The sequence below is a fragment of the Ascaphus truei genome, chromosome 2, assembly GCF_040206685.1.
Source record: "Ascaphus truei isolate aAscTru1 chromosome 2, aAscTru1.hap1, whole genome shotgun sequence".
Taxonomy (NCBI): domain Eukaryota; kingdom Metazoa; phylum Chordata; class Amphibia; order Anura; family Ascaphidae; genus Ascaphus; species Ascaphus truei.
The window spans coordinates 293,965,913-293,980,566 of record NC_134484.1 but is presented as its reverse complement, the minus strand read 5'-3'; the positions used below and the strand labels follow the sequence as shown (position 1 = coordinate 293,980,566).

The 14,654-nt window shown below is 42.0% G+C and overlaps 1 protein-coding gene across 3 annotated transcripts in view; it reads left to right on the top strand.

The window, feature by feature from the left end:
• CLPTM1L (CLPTM1 like) overlaps positions 1-14,654 on the top strand; it is a 383,886-nt gene that overhangs the window by 229,657 nt on the left and 139,575 nt on the right. For all 3 annotated transcript variants that reach the window (XM_075586346.1, XM_075586345.1, XM_075586348.1), the window contains 3 exons: positions 12,489-12,606; positions 13,186-13,280; positions 13,617-13,701. In XM_075586346.1, coding sequence (XP_075442461.1) covers positions 12,489-12,606; positions 13,186-13,280; positions 13,617-13,701 — 298 coding nt within the window. The remainder of the gene's footprint in view (positions 1-12,488; positions 12,607-13,185; positions 13,281-13,616; positions 13,702-14,654) is intronic.

Sequence of the window (14,654 nt, the reverse complement as noted above, 5' to 3'; positions counted from 1 at the left end):
GCAAAGAATCCCTGAAGAATACAAAGCCTGAAAAAGGAGAAAATTCAAGATTAAAAAGAGAAAACTTAATACTGAAAGAAGAAAATTTTCAGTTGACAGAAGAAGTCAAGAAAAAGTTTGAAGCAGAGCACCGACTGCATAACCAACTGCAAGGTCTGCGTACACACCTCCAGTATGTTGAGGAGAAGCAGCAAAAGCTGCAGGCTGCTAAAGAGGTACAAGCGCTGAAGGATCGTCTGAATACCCAGTACGTCTCCACAGAGCAGTAAAAGGAGCTAAAGGCCACGCTGCATGTCACCAGAGCATCATTGGAGGCGGAGCTTCGATACCAGGTGACTCTGTATGAGAGGGAGCGTGAGAAGGCTCAGAAACTAGAGCAAGAGACAGAGAGACTGTTCCATTCCTTTGAGTCAGTACACCAAGGAGAAAACAGACGCAGCGGCAACCTTGACGACAAAAATTACAGAGCTCCAGAATATGAAGGAGACACTGATACAGACTCAGAGAAAGCAAAGTGCGCAGATAAATTCCCTGAGAAGAGACTTGCAAGACGCACTCAAAAAACAGGGATCTCTCGCGGATGAGATTACAGTCCTACAAGGACAAGTATTGACCCTGACTAAATGTCAGTATCCCACAGCCTCAAAAACCCATGAAGACAAGCGTACAGTGAGAGCTGGGAATACCGCTCATCTGAAAGACAAGGTTGCAAAATTTGAACCACCTAAACAAGCACTAGCAAAACCTTCAGCCACCCATCAGGCAACAAAAGAAGGTACACGTGCTGAATTAAAACCAGAAGAATCCTTAGCTGATGAAGCGGAAAAGATGGGACATTCTCTGGAAGTGGGTGTGGAATTGCAACTTAATCTCAAAGAGGCTGAACTAGCAACCCCATTGAGTGGGAAAAGGGCAGAGCGACAGCTTCAAGAGCGGAAAACTCAAAGGGCTGTTTTTAAACGCTCTGCAACTGCTGCCATACAGTATGCCTACAATTAGACGAGCACCCGATGCGAGGAAAATCTCATGACCGCGCACGTAGAAAAAAGACTATACTTGGAAAAAGTCCTCCTCGAGCGACTGAGGGGTGCTGATCTCAAGCACCTTCAGGAGGAGACACGAATAAACTGGAGGATGGGCTCCAATCCCAGCAGGACTGAGGGTTCTCTTCCTCCATCCAGTCTCATTCAAGTCACAGAGATATCTAAAATGAGAGTGGAAGGATGGGCTTTGGCCGTGGCAAGCCCGAGCTTCCCACAAACAGGGGAGGTATGTAACAGGGGAGTAATCCCTGTTCAAGTAATGTGCCTTTAATCTAGCAGTGTGGTGGTTAACTTCTGGTAGTCAATTAATAAACACCACCTGCCTGATTTAGATTGCTTACAAAAGCCTGTCCTGTGAGACAGGAAGTGACTCCTTAGCTCTGACTGAGAGCTGAACTTTGGAGACAGAGCAGTGGTTCTTGAGTCTCCCAGGAGGGACTGACCAAGAGAACACAGATCTCTGGAGCTGACGAATAAGACTTCTAAACCTGGATGCTGATATTTTCTGTGCACGCACGGAGAGCAGAGAAGCTTACTCTACAGCAGCTAACAGATAAGACTTTCATTCTTAAGAGACTTCTTATATCTGCTTATCTCATGCTATGTGTTTTGGGCTGGGAGAAATGCTTAACTAATGGAGATGTGAATTAATTGCATAGGATTTCACTAGAAATACTCCCAAGTGAATAGAAGCTTTGTCCCCCCCCCCCCCCTGTGTTTGGATGATTTCCTGATAAAAAGGAAAAGGCACAATAAAGCCTTATTATAATTTCACCTTATAAAAGTCTCCAATTGTGTACCTCTGTGAACGTCAGTCTACAACAACCCTCTGTTGTCTGTTCTTTAACCAGTTTTCAATCCAGGTGCATATATTATTGCTGAGTCCAATTTTCTTTATTTTGTACACCAACCTCTTGTGTGAAACCGTATCAAAAGCCTTTGCAAAATCTAAGTAGACCACATCAACTGCATTACCCTGGTCTAAATTCCTACTTACCTCCTCAAAGGAACAAATAAGGTTAGTTTGGCAAGATCTATCCTTCATAAATCCATGCTGACTATTACTAATAATTTTGTTTTCCATTAGGTATTCCTGAATATTATCCCGTATTAAACCTTCAAGTAGTTTCCCTACTATTAAAGTCAGGCTTACAGGTCTGTAATTTCCCGGTTGTGATCTAGCTCCCTTTTTAAATATAGACACCAGATCTGCTTTACGCCAATCTTGTGGTACTGAGCCTGTGGAAATGAAGTCCTTGAATATTAAATATAATGGTTTGGCTATTACTGAGCTTAACTCCTTGAGAACTCTTGGATGTATGCCATCGGGGCCAGGTGCCTTATTTACTTACATTTTTTCAAGTCGCTTATGAACTTCTTCCTCAGTTAAACAATTGTTCATTAATATGGAGGTTGTGGCTTCCTCCTGTGGCGCTACTATTGAACTTGATTCTTCCCTTGTAAACACAGAGGCAAAGAATTTGTTTAATACCTCAGCTTTTTCCTTATCTCCAATAATCTGCCTACCCATCTCACACTGACAGGGGCCTATATTTTCTTTTATCATTTTTTTGTTATTAAGGTATTTAAATAGCTTTTTAGGGTTTACCTTACTTTCTACTGCAATCCTTTTTTCATTATCCATTTTTGCTAATTTGATTGCCCTTTTGCAATTTTTGTTACATTCCTTATAATTCTGATACGATGTCTCTGTCCCTTCTGACTTAAAGAATCTAAACGCCTTCCTCTTCTTGTCCATTTCCTTCTTGTCCAGGTAAAAATAAAAAATAAAAAAGTTTGATTCTTCTACTCTGGGTGGGTGTTAATTTAATGCCACCCGACAAGTCTAGTTTTATTCTTACTATGGGGACACCCTTAGTTGACAGGATACTACCAAAGTCAATTAAGGTTGATTCTATATTTGTGAGATTAAAACTGTGCCTCAGGAGTCTTTTGAAATTGATGTGTTCAAATACATTATATATGCAAACATGTTTTCACAGGACTCCTCAGGAACAATTTTAAACCCACAAAATATAATGTGGAAGTACCCATGATTAACAGGGACAGCTCTTATCAATCAAAGATGTCCTCCAACACAAAATAAATTCAAACATTACATCAAACATTACATCTTCAACTTTTGTGTTTTTCAAAAAATAAAATCGGCACCACACTCCCCTCCACATGCGCGCCAGCAGCCATAATGGCCTCTTCTGCCAGCAGTGACATCATCGTTACATAGTTACTTAGTAGATGAGGTTGAAAAAAGACATAGGTCCATCAAGTTCAACCTATGTTAATTTAGACAACAGATACTTTATCCTATATCTATACTTACTTATTGATCCAGAGGAAGGCAAAAAAAAACCCATTAAGGGGAAAAATTAATTCCTTCCTGATTCCAAGAAGTGGCCATCGGATTAATCCCTGGATCAACATCCTTCCCATGTATACTTATTTGGTATATCCCTGTATACATTTCCCATCTAAAAAGATGTCCAACCTTTTTTTGAACATATCTATTGTATCTGCCATCACAGTCTCCATGGGTAATGAATTCCACATTTTAACTGCCCTTACGGTGAAGAACCCTTTCCTTTGTTGCTGGTGAAATTTCCTTTCCTCCAACCTTAAGGGATGGACCCGAGTCCTTTGTACTACCCGTGGGATGAATAGTTCTTTTGAAAGCTCCTTGTATTGTCCCCGAATATATTTGTATATATTTATCATACCCCCTCTTTGACGCCTCTTTTCTAATGTAAATAAATCTAATTTAGCTAGCCTCTCCTCATAAGTTAGAATGTCCATCCCCTTTATTCATTTTGTGGCTCTTCTGTGCACTCTCTCTAGTTCCATAATGTCTTTTCTTAGGATTGGTGCCCAAAATTGTACTCCATATTCAAGGTGTGGTCTTACTAATGCTTTGTAAAGGGGCATAATTATGTTTACTTCCCTTCCATCCATTGCCCGTTTGATGCAAGATAAGATCTTGTTTGCCTTTGCAGCTACTGCATGACATTGTGCACTATTGCAAAGCCTGCTGTCTACAAGCACTCCTAAATCCTTCTCCATCAAGGATTCCCCCAATATATCTCTATTTAATTTGTAAGTCGCCTTTTTATTCTTGTATCCCGAATGCATAACCTTACATTTATCTGTATTAAACCTCATCTGCCATTTACCTGCCCACGTTTCCAGTCTCTCCAAGTCCTTCTGAAGAGAAATTACATCCTGCTCTGATTCTATTACCTTACATAATTTAGTATCATCAGCAAAGATGGAGACTTTGCTCTTGATCCCAACCTCAAGGTCATTAATAAACAAGTTAAAAAGCAGGGGTCCCAGTAACGATCCCTGAGGTACTCCACTCACGACTTTAGCCCAACCTGAAAAAGTTCAATTTATGACAACCCTCTGTTGTCTGTCCTTTAACCAGTTTTCAATCCAGGTGCATATATTATTACTGAGTCCAACTTTCTTTATTTTGTACACCAACCTCTTGTGTGAAACCGTATCAAAAGCCTTTGCAAAATCTAAGTAGACCACATCAACTGCATTACCCTGGTCTAAATTCCTACTGTACTTACCTCCTCAAAGAAACAAATAAGGTTAGTTTGGCAAGATCTATCCTTCATAAATCCATGCTGACTATTACTAATAATTTTATTTTCCATTAGGTATTCCTGAATATTATCCCGTATTAAACCTTCAAGTAGTTTCCCTACTATTGAAGTCAAGCTTACAGGTCTGTAATTTCCCTGTTGTGATCTAGCGCCCTTTTTAAATATAGGCACGACATCTGCTTTACGCCAACCTTGTGGTACTGAGCCTGTGGAAATGGAGTCCTTGAATATTAAATATAATGGTTTTGCTATTACTGAGCTTAACTCCTTGAGAACTCTTGGATGTATGCCATCGGGGCCAGGTGCCTTATTTACTTTAATTGTTTCAAGTCGCTTATGAACTTCTTCCTCAGTTAACCAATTGTTAATTAATATGGAGGTTGTGGCTTCCTCCTGCGGCACTACTATTGAACTTGATTCTTCCCTGGTAAACACAGAGGCAAAGAATTTGTTTAATACCTCAGCTTTTTCCTTATCTCCAATAATCTGCCTGCCCATCTCATACTGAAAGGGTCCTATATTTTCTTAACTCATTTTTTTGTTATTAAGGTACTTAAATAACTTTTTAGGATTGACCTTACTTTCTATTGCAATCCTTTTTTCATTATCCATTTTTGCTAATTTGATTGCCCTTTTGCAATTTTTGTTACATTCCTTATAATTCTGATACGATGTCTCTGTCCCTTCTGACTTAAAGAATCTAAACGCCTTCCTCTTCTTGTCCATTTCCTCCCCTACCTGTTTAGCAACATTGTTTTTGACTTATTTCTTTTATACTTATTACCCAAGGGTATACACTGATAAGTGTGCTTTTCTATACATCCCAGTGTATTACTTGTAGATTAGACCTCAGTTTATTAAAATCTGCCTTTCTAAAGTTTAAAGTCTTTGTTGAACCCAAGTAATCTGTTTTTTGATCATTTATTTCAAATGTGACCATGTTATGATCACTGTTACCCAAATGTTCCAGGACTTGAATATTTGTTATTACTTCTACATTGTTTGATATGAGCAAATCCAGAACTGCCCCTCTCCTGGTTGGTTCCTCAATAATTTGGGTCATATAATTGTCTTTAAGCACCCCCAAAAACCTGTTTCCTTTTGTTGTAACGCTAATCTCATTGCCCCAGTCTATGTCTGGATAATTAAAATCCCCCATTATGAAAACATGACCCAGTTTTGGTGCCTTCTCCATTTGCAAAAGTATTTTAGCTTCCTCAATCTCACAGATATTTGGTGATTTATAGCATATTCCCACAAACATTTTCTTTATACTTTTACCTCCACTGCTAATTTCAGTTCACAAAGTCTCTACATTTTCATCATTCCCTTCATAGACATCATCCCTTATAATAGGTTTTTAAATCCGGTTTAACATATAAACATACTCCACCTCCCCTTCTATTTGTTCGATACTTCTGAAAAAGAGAATAACCCTCTAAATTAACTGTCCAGTCATGAGTTTCATCTCACCATGTTTCAGTAATGCCTATGATATCATACTGCTCCCTTGCAGCTATTAATTCAAGCTCCCCCATTTTATCTGTCAGGCTTCTTGCATTAGCAAGCATGCATTTCAGGTTTTTTTCAGCCTGTACTATTATCTTATCTGATCCTTCCTTTCTGCTCCCACTTGGTTTAGTATTTAGAAGTTTTCTAGTATTATCTGTATTTACTATGGGTGTCTCACTGCTTGTCAAACTTGCACTTGCCCCCATTCTACCTCCATACCACCTTGAATCCTCATTGTGACAATAGCTTATGACAGGTTGTAATTTACACCAAATAACTGGGTTTGAACTGAACGAGGCTTAGATATAATAAAGTATATTTATTCCTTTGGATAGGTGAACACACGATATAGTACAGTAACAAGACAAGAAGTACACTTACTTTGGGGATGGGGGATGAGAAGTATGTTGCATAGCAATTCTCTCGCAATCAGATACAATCAAGATGATTTCTGAAGACCAAGGATAAAGGGTGGACAACAGTTTATAAACCTTTTGTAACCCTATCCTTAACATTGAGTACAGGTGATTGGTCTTCAATTACCTCTAGCCACTCTTTAACGTGGGAACACATTTTGATACATGCCCCCCTGCTAGTTGGCACGTGCGCATTAGAACTCTGGGATCTCATTTCTGTAGCCCCTCATCTGCATCAGGAATGCCAGCTAGTCTACCAAACGGAATTCCTGGCAGGATATTCTTTGTTGTGAGGTGTGAAATGGGACACTTACAGACTGCTCTGGTTTGAGCCGTCTCTGCCCTCAGGTAAACAGTGAGGGTGACAAAATCCTTTGAACAATACTTAAGTCCTAGACATTGGGTCGCCTCTCTGGCCATATGCTACCCTGGTATGCAAAGAAATTTCCTCTGGGTTTTATCCCTGCTTTGGGACACAGTAATAAAGATAAAACACAAACATATTAAAATATCCGGTTCCGTTGGGTCCAGCGGGTCCAAACTTCCCAGTTCTCAATGCCGGAACTGGGACACCCTAGGGTCCAATTTGCGACTTGCTACGACCCTCGGAACCGGAGTTACACAAATACGCCTTAAACCGTTTCCTATTTTAATACAATAAACTCCACTGTAAATTAAATCACATTTTTTCACTAAATCCCCATTGAAAACAATGGGCTTCGCCGCCATAGACTTTCAATGGCAAACCGCCGCTGCTGGCGGCTATGGGAATCCGCCGGCATAGACTTTCAACGGGGCTGCAGCGCCGTTGAAGTCAATGGGGGTTTTCCGCCATAGCCGGTTAATGGAGATTGGCCGCCATTGGAGTCTATGGGAAAAGTCCCGAACTTTCAAGGGGGTCCATACTCCGTCGGGTTGGTCCAAGAAGGTCAAGGATGGTTCTGCAGCGATGCCGGAGCAGTGACTACAGGTACCCCAAACCCTGGCCCTCTGCATCCTCCGGAACCGGAGATATGGATTCCTAAATTTCAGCTTTGCACACTTAGCCGTTTTCTTGAGCTGTTTCTGCCGCCGCCATTGGAACCTATGGCGCGACCCGCTCTTCTCGGTTTGACCCTTATCGGGGTTCCAGGATTCGGGGACCCGGTGGTGGTCGAGTGGAGGGAGGCCTAGGAACTAGGGGCAAAAATAATTTTATTTCTAGGTGCTCTAGAACTGTTTATTCCCACGCCACTTGTCGTTGAACTTGGCTAATAAGTGATCAAAGCTCTCTTTTAGAAAAAGTATCCGCTTTGGACGGCAGCCAACTCGTTCCTGGAAAGCTCCTTCGAGGAACCTCCATTGAAGTCAATGGGCCCATTGACTTACCATGGGAAACCAGATATTACAATGAAACATGGGAACAGGGGAATACACATTTTCATGTCATAACAAGGGTTAAATCACATTTCTGGACCTCATCCCAGTTAACCCCTTGTCTCCCGGGTGAGGTCAGGGGATGGCCAAATGGGGTGCCACCCCTTTAATCCCAGGCCACCCCCTTTCTCCCTCTACACTCATCTATTCCATTTACTTCATTATCTGTTTCATTCCCCTCCCCCCTCCATCCTAGTTTAAAATCTCCTCCAACCTTTTTAGCATTCTCCCCCCTAGCACAGAAGATCCCTCTTCATGGAGGTGCAATCCGTCCCTAGAATATAGATGGCACCTCTCAGAAAAGGAGTCCCAGTGCTCTAAAAACCCAAACCCCTCCTTCCTGCACCACTTTCTTAGCCATGCATTAACCTCCCTGATCTCTGACTGTCTCCCTGCGGTAGCCCATGGCACTGGTAGTACAGCTCAACCCCGTTATAGCACGATCCACTACAACGCGAATTCGCTTATAATGCGGTCTGAGCAAAGCTCCCGAACTGAAAGCCTCCATTTTGCCGCCTTACCTGCATCTCAAATCCTCCATTTTGCCGCCTTACGCTCTCCTCTTCCTGCTGTCCACGTGCTCATCTCTCGTTAGAATTTCACCGGCATCAGCTCTCGAGCTTCCTCATTACAGATTTCATTCTCCTCCATTTTGCCGCCTTACCAGGGCTCTCCTCTTCCTGCTCATACGTGCTCATATCTCTCTGCCCATCGCGTGCCATGGTTTTTTTTCTTCAAACATTCAATTCAATGCTTTATTGACTATACACACACAATTAAACATTAATACATTTTGTACAAAATACATCCAGGTATTGAACTCAGGACCTTCTGATACCAATGCCTTGCCTCTTACCTCTACACCATAGGCTTTGTGTGGCAAAACATAACCTATAAATATATTTATCCTCTACAACACATTGCCACAGGGTACATGTCAATGATACATCTTAAGTCATCTAGAAGCATGTGTTTTGTTCAAAATGTATTAATGTTTAATTGTGTGTCTATAGTCAATAAAGCATTGAATTGAATGTTTGAGAAAAAAAAACCATGGCACGCGACGGGCAGAGAGATGAGCAGAGCAGAGAGATATGAGCACGTGGACAGCAGGAAGAGGAGAGCACTGGTAAGGCGGCAAAATGGAGGAGAATGAAATCTTTAATGAGGAGGCTCGATGCCGGTGAAATTTTAATGCGACCCCGGTTGTAACGCGGTCTTGGGGTTGTGGACCCCAAGGACCGCGTTATAACGGGGTTTAGCTGTATTTCAGAAAATACTACCTTGGAGGTCCTTGCCTTAAGCTTTTGGCCTAGATCCCTGTAATCATTTTTTAGGACCCTCCATCTTTCTCTAACTTTGTCATTGGTGCCAATGTGTACCAAGACCGCCGGGTCAATCCCAGCCCCCCCAACAATCTGTCTACCCGGTTCACAATGTGCCGAACCCGAACACCCGGGAGACATCACTTACGGGACTGCACTTCCGTCTCCAACAAGGCGATTTACTCCTAAGGCAAATTTTAATTTGGTATGTGCCAGCATAGAAAATCTGTGAAATCAAAAGGAGGCAGAGTCGCACCTTTATTTTGGGAGTTTCTGTGACCTCAAAGCAGAAGAAATGTAAAAGCATTTACATAAGAAATAATCCACGAAATACAATAAAACATTCATGATGGGAATCGCATCCCCCTGCACATCAGAATGGTGTTTGCTGGGGGAGACCTCTTCCTGGTGCTGGCGCAGTACTCTGCTATGTCTTCAGGGATGACTTCATGATTCCAGAGACAACGAAGCACAGCGTCCACACCGTGTGGCAACTTTTGCATATGGAGCAGTTCATGAGACTGTCATGCTGTTGTCTCTCTTAGCAAACACCAGTGACAAACTGATTCACAGAAAAGGATATCGAGGGGTAGGGGGGGAAGGCAGACATAAATAGTTAAAAATAAGAATATAGGATGACCGGATTATATTTTGTCTTATTGCAGGAGCATTAGGAGGAAAATAAGCATTTGTTTTATTTTGTAACTAGCTGATATACCTGGCGTCGCCCGGGATGTAATTTTGGGGGGGCGGGCGACAGGGTTGGGCTCCCCCCCCCCTTGACAGCTAGGTGGGTGACTCAGTTGACTGAGTGTGTGGGTGGATGGGTGACTGGGTGGGTGGGTCGGTGACTGAGTGGGTGGGTGACTTTGGGTCGCTGGGTGGGTGGGTGGGTCGCTGGGTGGGTGGGTGACTTTGGGTCGGTGGGTGGGTGGGTGAGTGAGTGGGTGGGTGAGTGAGTAGGTGGGTGACTGGGTGAAAGTGGGTGACTGGGTGAAAGTGGGTGACTGGAGGAAAGTGGGTGACTGGGGGAAAGTGGGTGACTGGGGGAAAGTGGGTGAGTGAGTGACTGGGTGGGTGGGTGTGTGGGTGGATGTGTGGGTGACTGGATGGGTGACTTTGACTGGGTGACAGTGGGTGGGTGGGAGACGGTGGGTAACTGGGTGACAGTGCGTGGGTGGGAGACGGTGGGTGACTTACCTTGACCGGGTGGTGTTTCCTGGTGGCAGACGGTTCCCCTCCTGGCACGGACATCCCCATGGCATCAGGCTGGGGCAGGAGGTGGGTTCGGAAGCTGGCGGGGGGCAAGAGTGGCAGGCTGGGGCAGGAGACCCGTGCCACGTGAGGGTGAGTGCAGGAGGCCCGGCCCGCGCTTCCCCTCCGTCCGGGAGCGCACGTGATAGTGCGTGCAGGAGGCCGGGGGAGTGCAGGAGGCCCGGCCCGCGCTTCCCCTCCGTCCGGGAGCGCACGTGATAGTGCGTGCAGGAGGCCGGGGAAGTGCAGGAGGCCCGGCCCGCACTTCCCCTCGTCCGGGAGCGCAAGTGATAGTGCGGCTGGGGATGTTGCGGAGCGTGCGGGTTTGGGGGAGGTGGGGGAGAGAGTGAGGGGCACTGGGAGAGGGGAGAGGGGGTGTGAAGGTGAGCTGCGATCGACGGGGGAGAGTGAGGCCAAGCAACAGAGAGTGTGTGTGTGTGTGTGTGTATATGGGAGTGAGTATGTGTGTGTGTGTGTGTCCCTCCCCTTTGGCCCGTCACTCCGCCTCAGGCCAATGAGAGGTGTGCGGGGGCGGGCGGGCCAAGGGACCAATTAGATTTCCCCTAGGGACACAGGACATCCAGACAGGCATACAGTGCTTTCACTAATATAGTATAAGATTAAAAAGAACATAGGCGGCTAAGAATTTTGAAGTATCCGCTTTGTCAGTGATCCATAATTGTAGGGGGAAATAAGTGTATAAGTGCTAGTTATAATAATGTATTAATTAAAGTGCTCGTAATTATTATGTGCACTTATATGCAAAATAAAATTGACCAAATGACTTCAGTCCTTATGCTGCCTAAAAAGTCTTGCTGTTTTTCGTAGGAAACCAGATATAGAAAGTTTTTGAAACAAAAAACTTTTATGTCGCTTGGACAGTTAATATATGAGTGGAATACTCAATGGAATAAAACCATCCTGTTGGATATCCTGTGGCAATCAGCTCTGCAGTTAGAAACTCCTCTGTGTTGACTGCGATACCATCATACATATTGGAGATTGGAGAAGAAAAATGGAGAAGGTGTCTCAATAGTGTATTACTCTTATTCGTCAATAATTAACATTGCTGATTGCAGATTTAGAAGTAAATTGCCCTCATAAAGGACCAAATATGTGATCACAAAAATATTTAATTTAATCTCTGCATAAAAAATCCATATGGATCAGATGCATGTGACCGTACAATTAATCAAATTAATATTAATAAAAACCAAATCAAATCTTGGCTCGATGTTCTTCTTCTGTCAGTGTGTAAAATTGGAATTCTTCTACTATAAGTATCTAGGACACGCGCCTAGTACATGGAAGTCTCGTTGTGTGCTGGATCCCAGGCTGGTCTGTCAGTTGTTTGGATGACATGCTGAGTCAGTTGCTCGGGTTCTCTCTGCCTGTCTTGTTGCGTACGCTGAGCGGCCCCGTCGAATGATGTCAGTATTAACAGCTGTGGGATCCCCAATAGTGCTCCGTGTATTAACCTGACATGTTTCAAGACACGAATGTCTCTTCCACAAGGGTGCTGCTCAGGACATTGACGAATAAGGGTAATGCACTATTGTGACACCTTCTCAATTTTTTGTCTCCAATCCCTATACAGTATGTATGATGGCATCACAGTAAACATTGAGGAGTTTGTAACTGCAGTGCTGATCTCCAGAGGATATCCAACAGGATGGTTTGATTCCTCCGAGTATTCCACTCATATATTAACTGTCCAAGCACCATAAAAGTTTGTTGTTTCCAAAAGTGATCCATAACTGCTCATTTTCTGAATTTAGTTATGTGGCTGCCAGCCCAAACTATTGCTTTAAGAGTACTTTATAAAAAATAATGTGTTATACTTAAGCTCCACACCTGCTGCCTTATTTAATACTTTTAAAATCTTTCTTAACGTAGATGATAAACCGTTCAACAACTGAACTGCCTCTTACAGTCTCGTATGACAAAATTTCATTGGGAAAGCTTCGGTTTTGGATCCACATGCAGGATGCTGTGTACTCTTTGCAGCAATTTGGTAAGGTGCCCTTTGGAATTTTTTTTTTAAATTTACATGAAATGTAATACAGTGATCAGCCAAATATAGAAAATGAAAGTATTTGAGATGTCCATTCCCCATGCAAATGCTTAGCTATGTTCATTATTTATTTCTGTTATCCCCTTACGTGCCAAAGGGTCCTGCCACAGTTCCTCCGGCACTGAGGGATCACAAAACTGCTCTTTGGAGCGACCATGTGATCCCTTCCGTATTGTGGTCGCCCGACCAGAAGGGAAGGTACGTCACTTAATTGTAGACTGCGATCAGAGTGCCGGTCAGGGACAGCCCCAGAAAACAAGCAAATACTTATGACATGCAGCATACTTGAATGGCCTCTGAGGTGGCACTTTTTGTTATGTACGCTGAATGCTTGGGCACTGAAGTGGTTAAGTATCAAATTATTATATCATGTTTGAAATAAATAACAATTTGACTCAAACTTTTTAATTAATAAACAAGTTAATGGATTTAGGTAAAAGCTTTCTAAGTATCAATTCTAATTCTAAAAAAATAAATTGTAATCCAGAGTAACAAGATCTAGTTTTTGTTTTGCGACAGGTTTTTCAGAAAAGGATGCCGATGAGGTGAAAGGTATTTTTGTGGACACCAACCTTTATTTTCTGGCCGTTACCTTCTTTGTGGCCGCTTTCCATGTAAGTGAATTTTTTCTTAGTTTTGGAAAGTACTGTACTGGCATTTACAACACATCCCATAACAATCCGATAATACATATTCTTCTGTGTATACATATTTTATTGCAAAAAAATTGCAAAATAATTTATAAAGCATAAAATTACTCCAAAAGAATAAAGTTTATTTATACCTGTCTTAACTTTGTCAGAAAAATGAAATGTCCCCAATTTAAAAATATTAAAAATACCTGAACCCTTTGAGAGTTGTGGCACTTAACCCTTTTCTTAAAGACCGGGGAATTAATTTCATGTTTACAGGACATTTGATCTTGACATTAATGTCCTTTGATTTTGCAGCTTCTCTTTGATTTTCTTGCATTCAAAAATGATATCAGCTTCTGGAAAAAAAAGAAAAACATGGTTGGGATGTCTACAAAAGCAGGTACAATATACGCTACATTTAAGTATTGAAACGTAGTTACCAATTTCAGTACTGGTGGGTCTTACAAGTTGTTAAAAGATTTAACTTATCACACTAATAATTAATTTGTAAGTGGTAATTTTTTTAACATCTATATAACGGAAAGTACATAAAGGGGAATTCTTCTAAATATATAGTTTGTTATTTTACCTACATGGCTGTTTTAACCACAGCTAGCCAAGTAAACTAAGAAATAATTGTAATTTACTTTCATTTTTATTTTGGACTTTCTGAGGGGAAACAAATGTTTTGATAATAATTTTTTTTCTTTAATATTTGAATATGTTTAATTTTGATTCAAGCTTATCTTGATAGTTCATTTTATTTTATGGAGAAAATGGAATGAAGGTTGTTTTTTTTTTTTAAACTAAAACATTGTAACCGTTTTCACAATGAAGTTACATACTGATAAGAAATCTACTTTCAAAACTCCCAAAACAAAAATTTGGGAGGGAGGGAGGTCAAGATGTTTAACCAATAACATTACTATGGCTGTAAAAGGCTGAATCTGTGCTGTAGATCTGAATGCACTTTAGCAAAGCTAGGCATATATTTCCTAAAATGCTTCTGCCATTTCAAATTATTCTGTTATGTCCCATGTAATTAAAGTTGCTTACATTATTTTCGATGTAAATGTGTGTGCAGATGATATTCCTGTTTATAATTTCATTGTAAACTGTTGTGGAGAGCTTCATGTTAGAGAGCAGAATAAAATGTGAACGGTTAACCTTCTAGAGATCACCTGCAGTTTTAACCTCTTACAGAAAAAGATTCCACTGGGATTTCCCTTTATGGTGGTTGACCATTGACTCTGTAGTTGTAACTCTCGGCCTGCCCATAAGCCAGACGAGACCCCGGGACTGAGGTGGAAAGGAGTAATACCACACACCTAACAGTAAAGGGGGCAAGGCCGG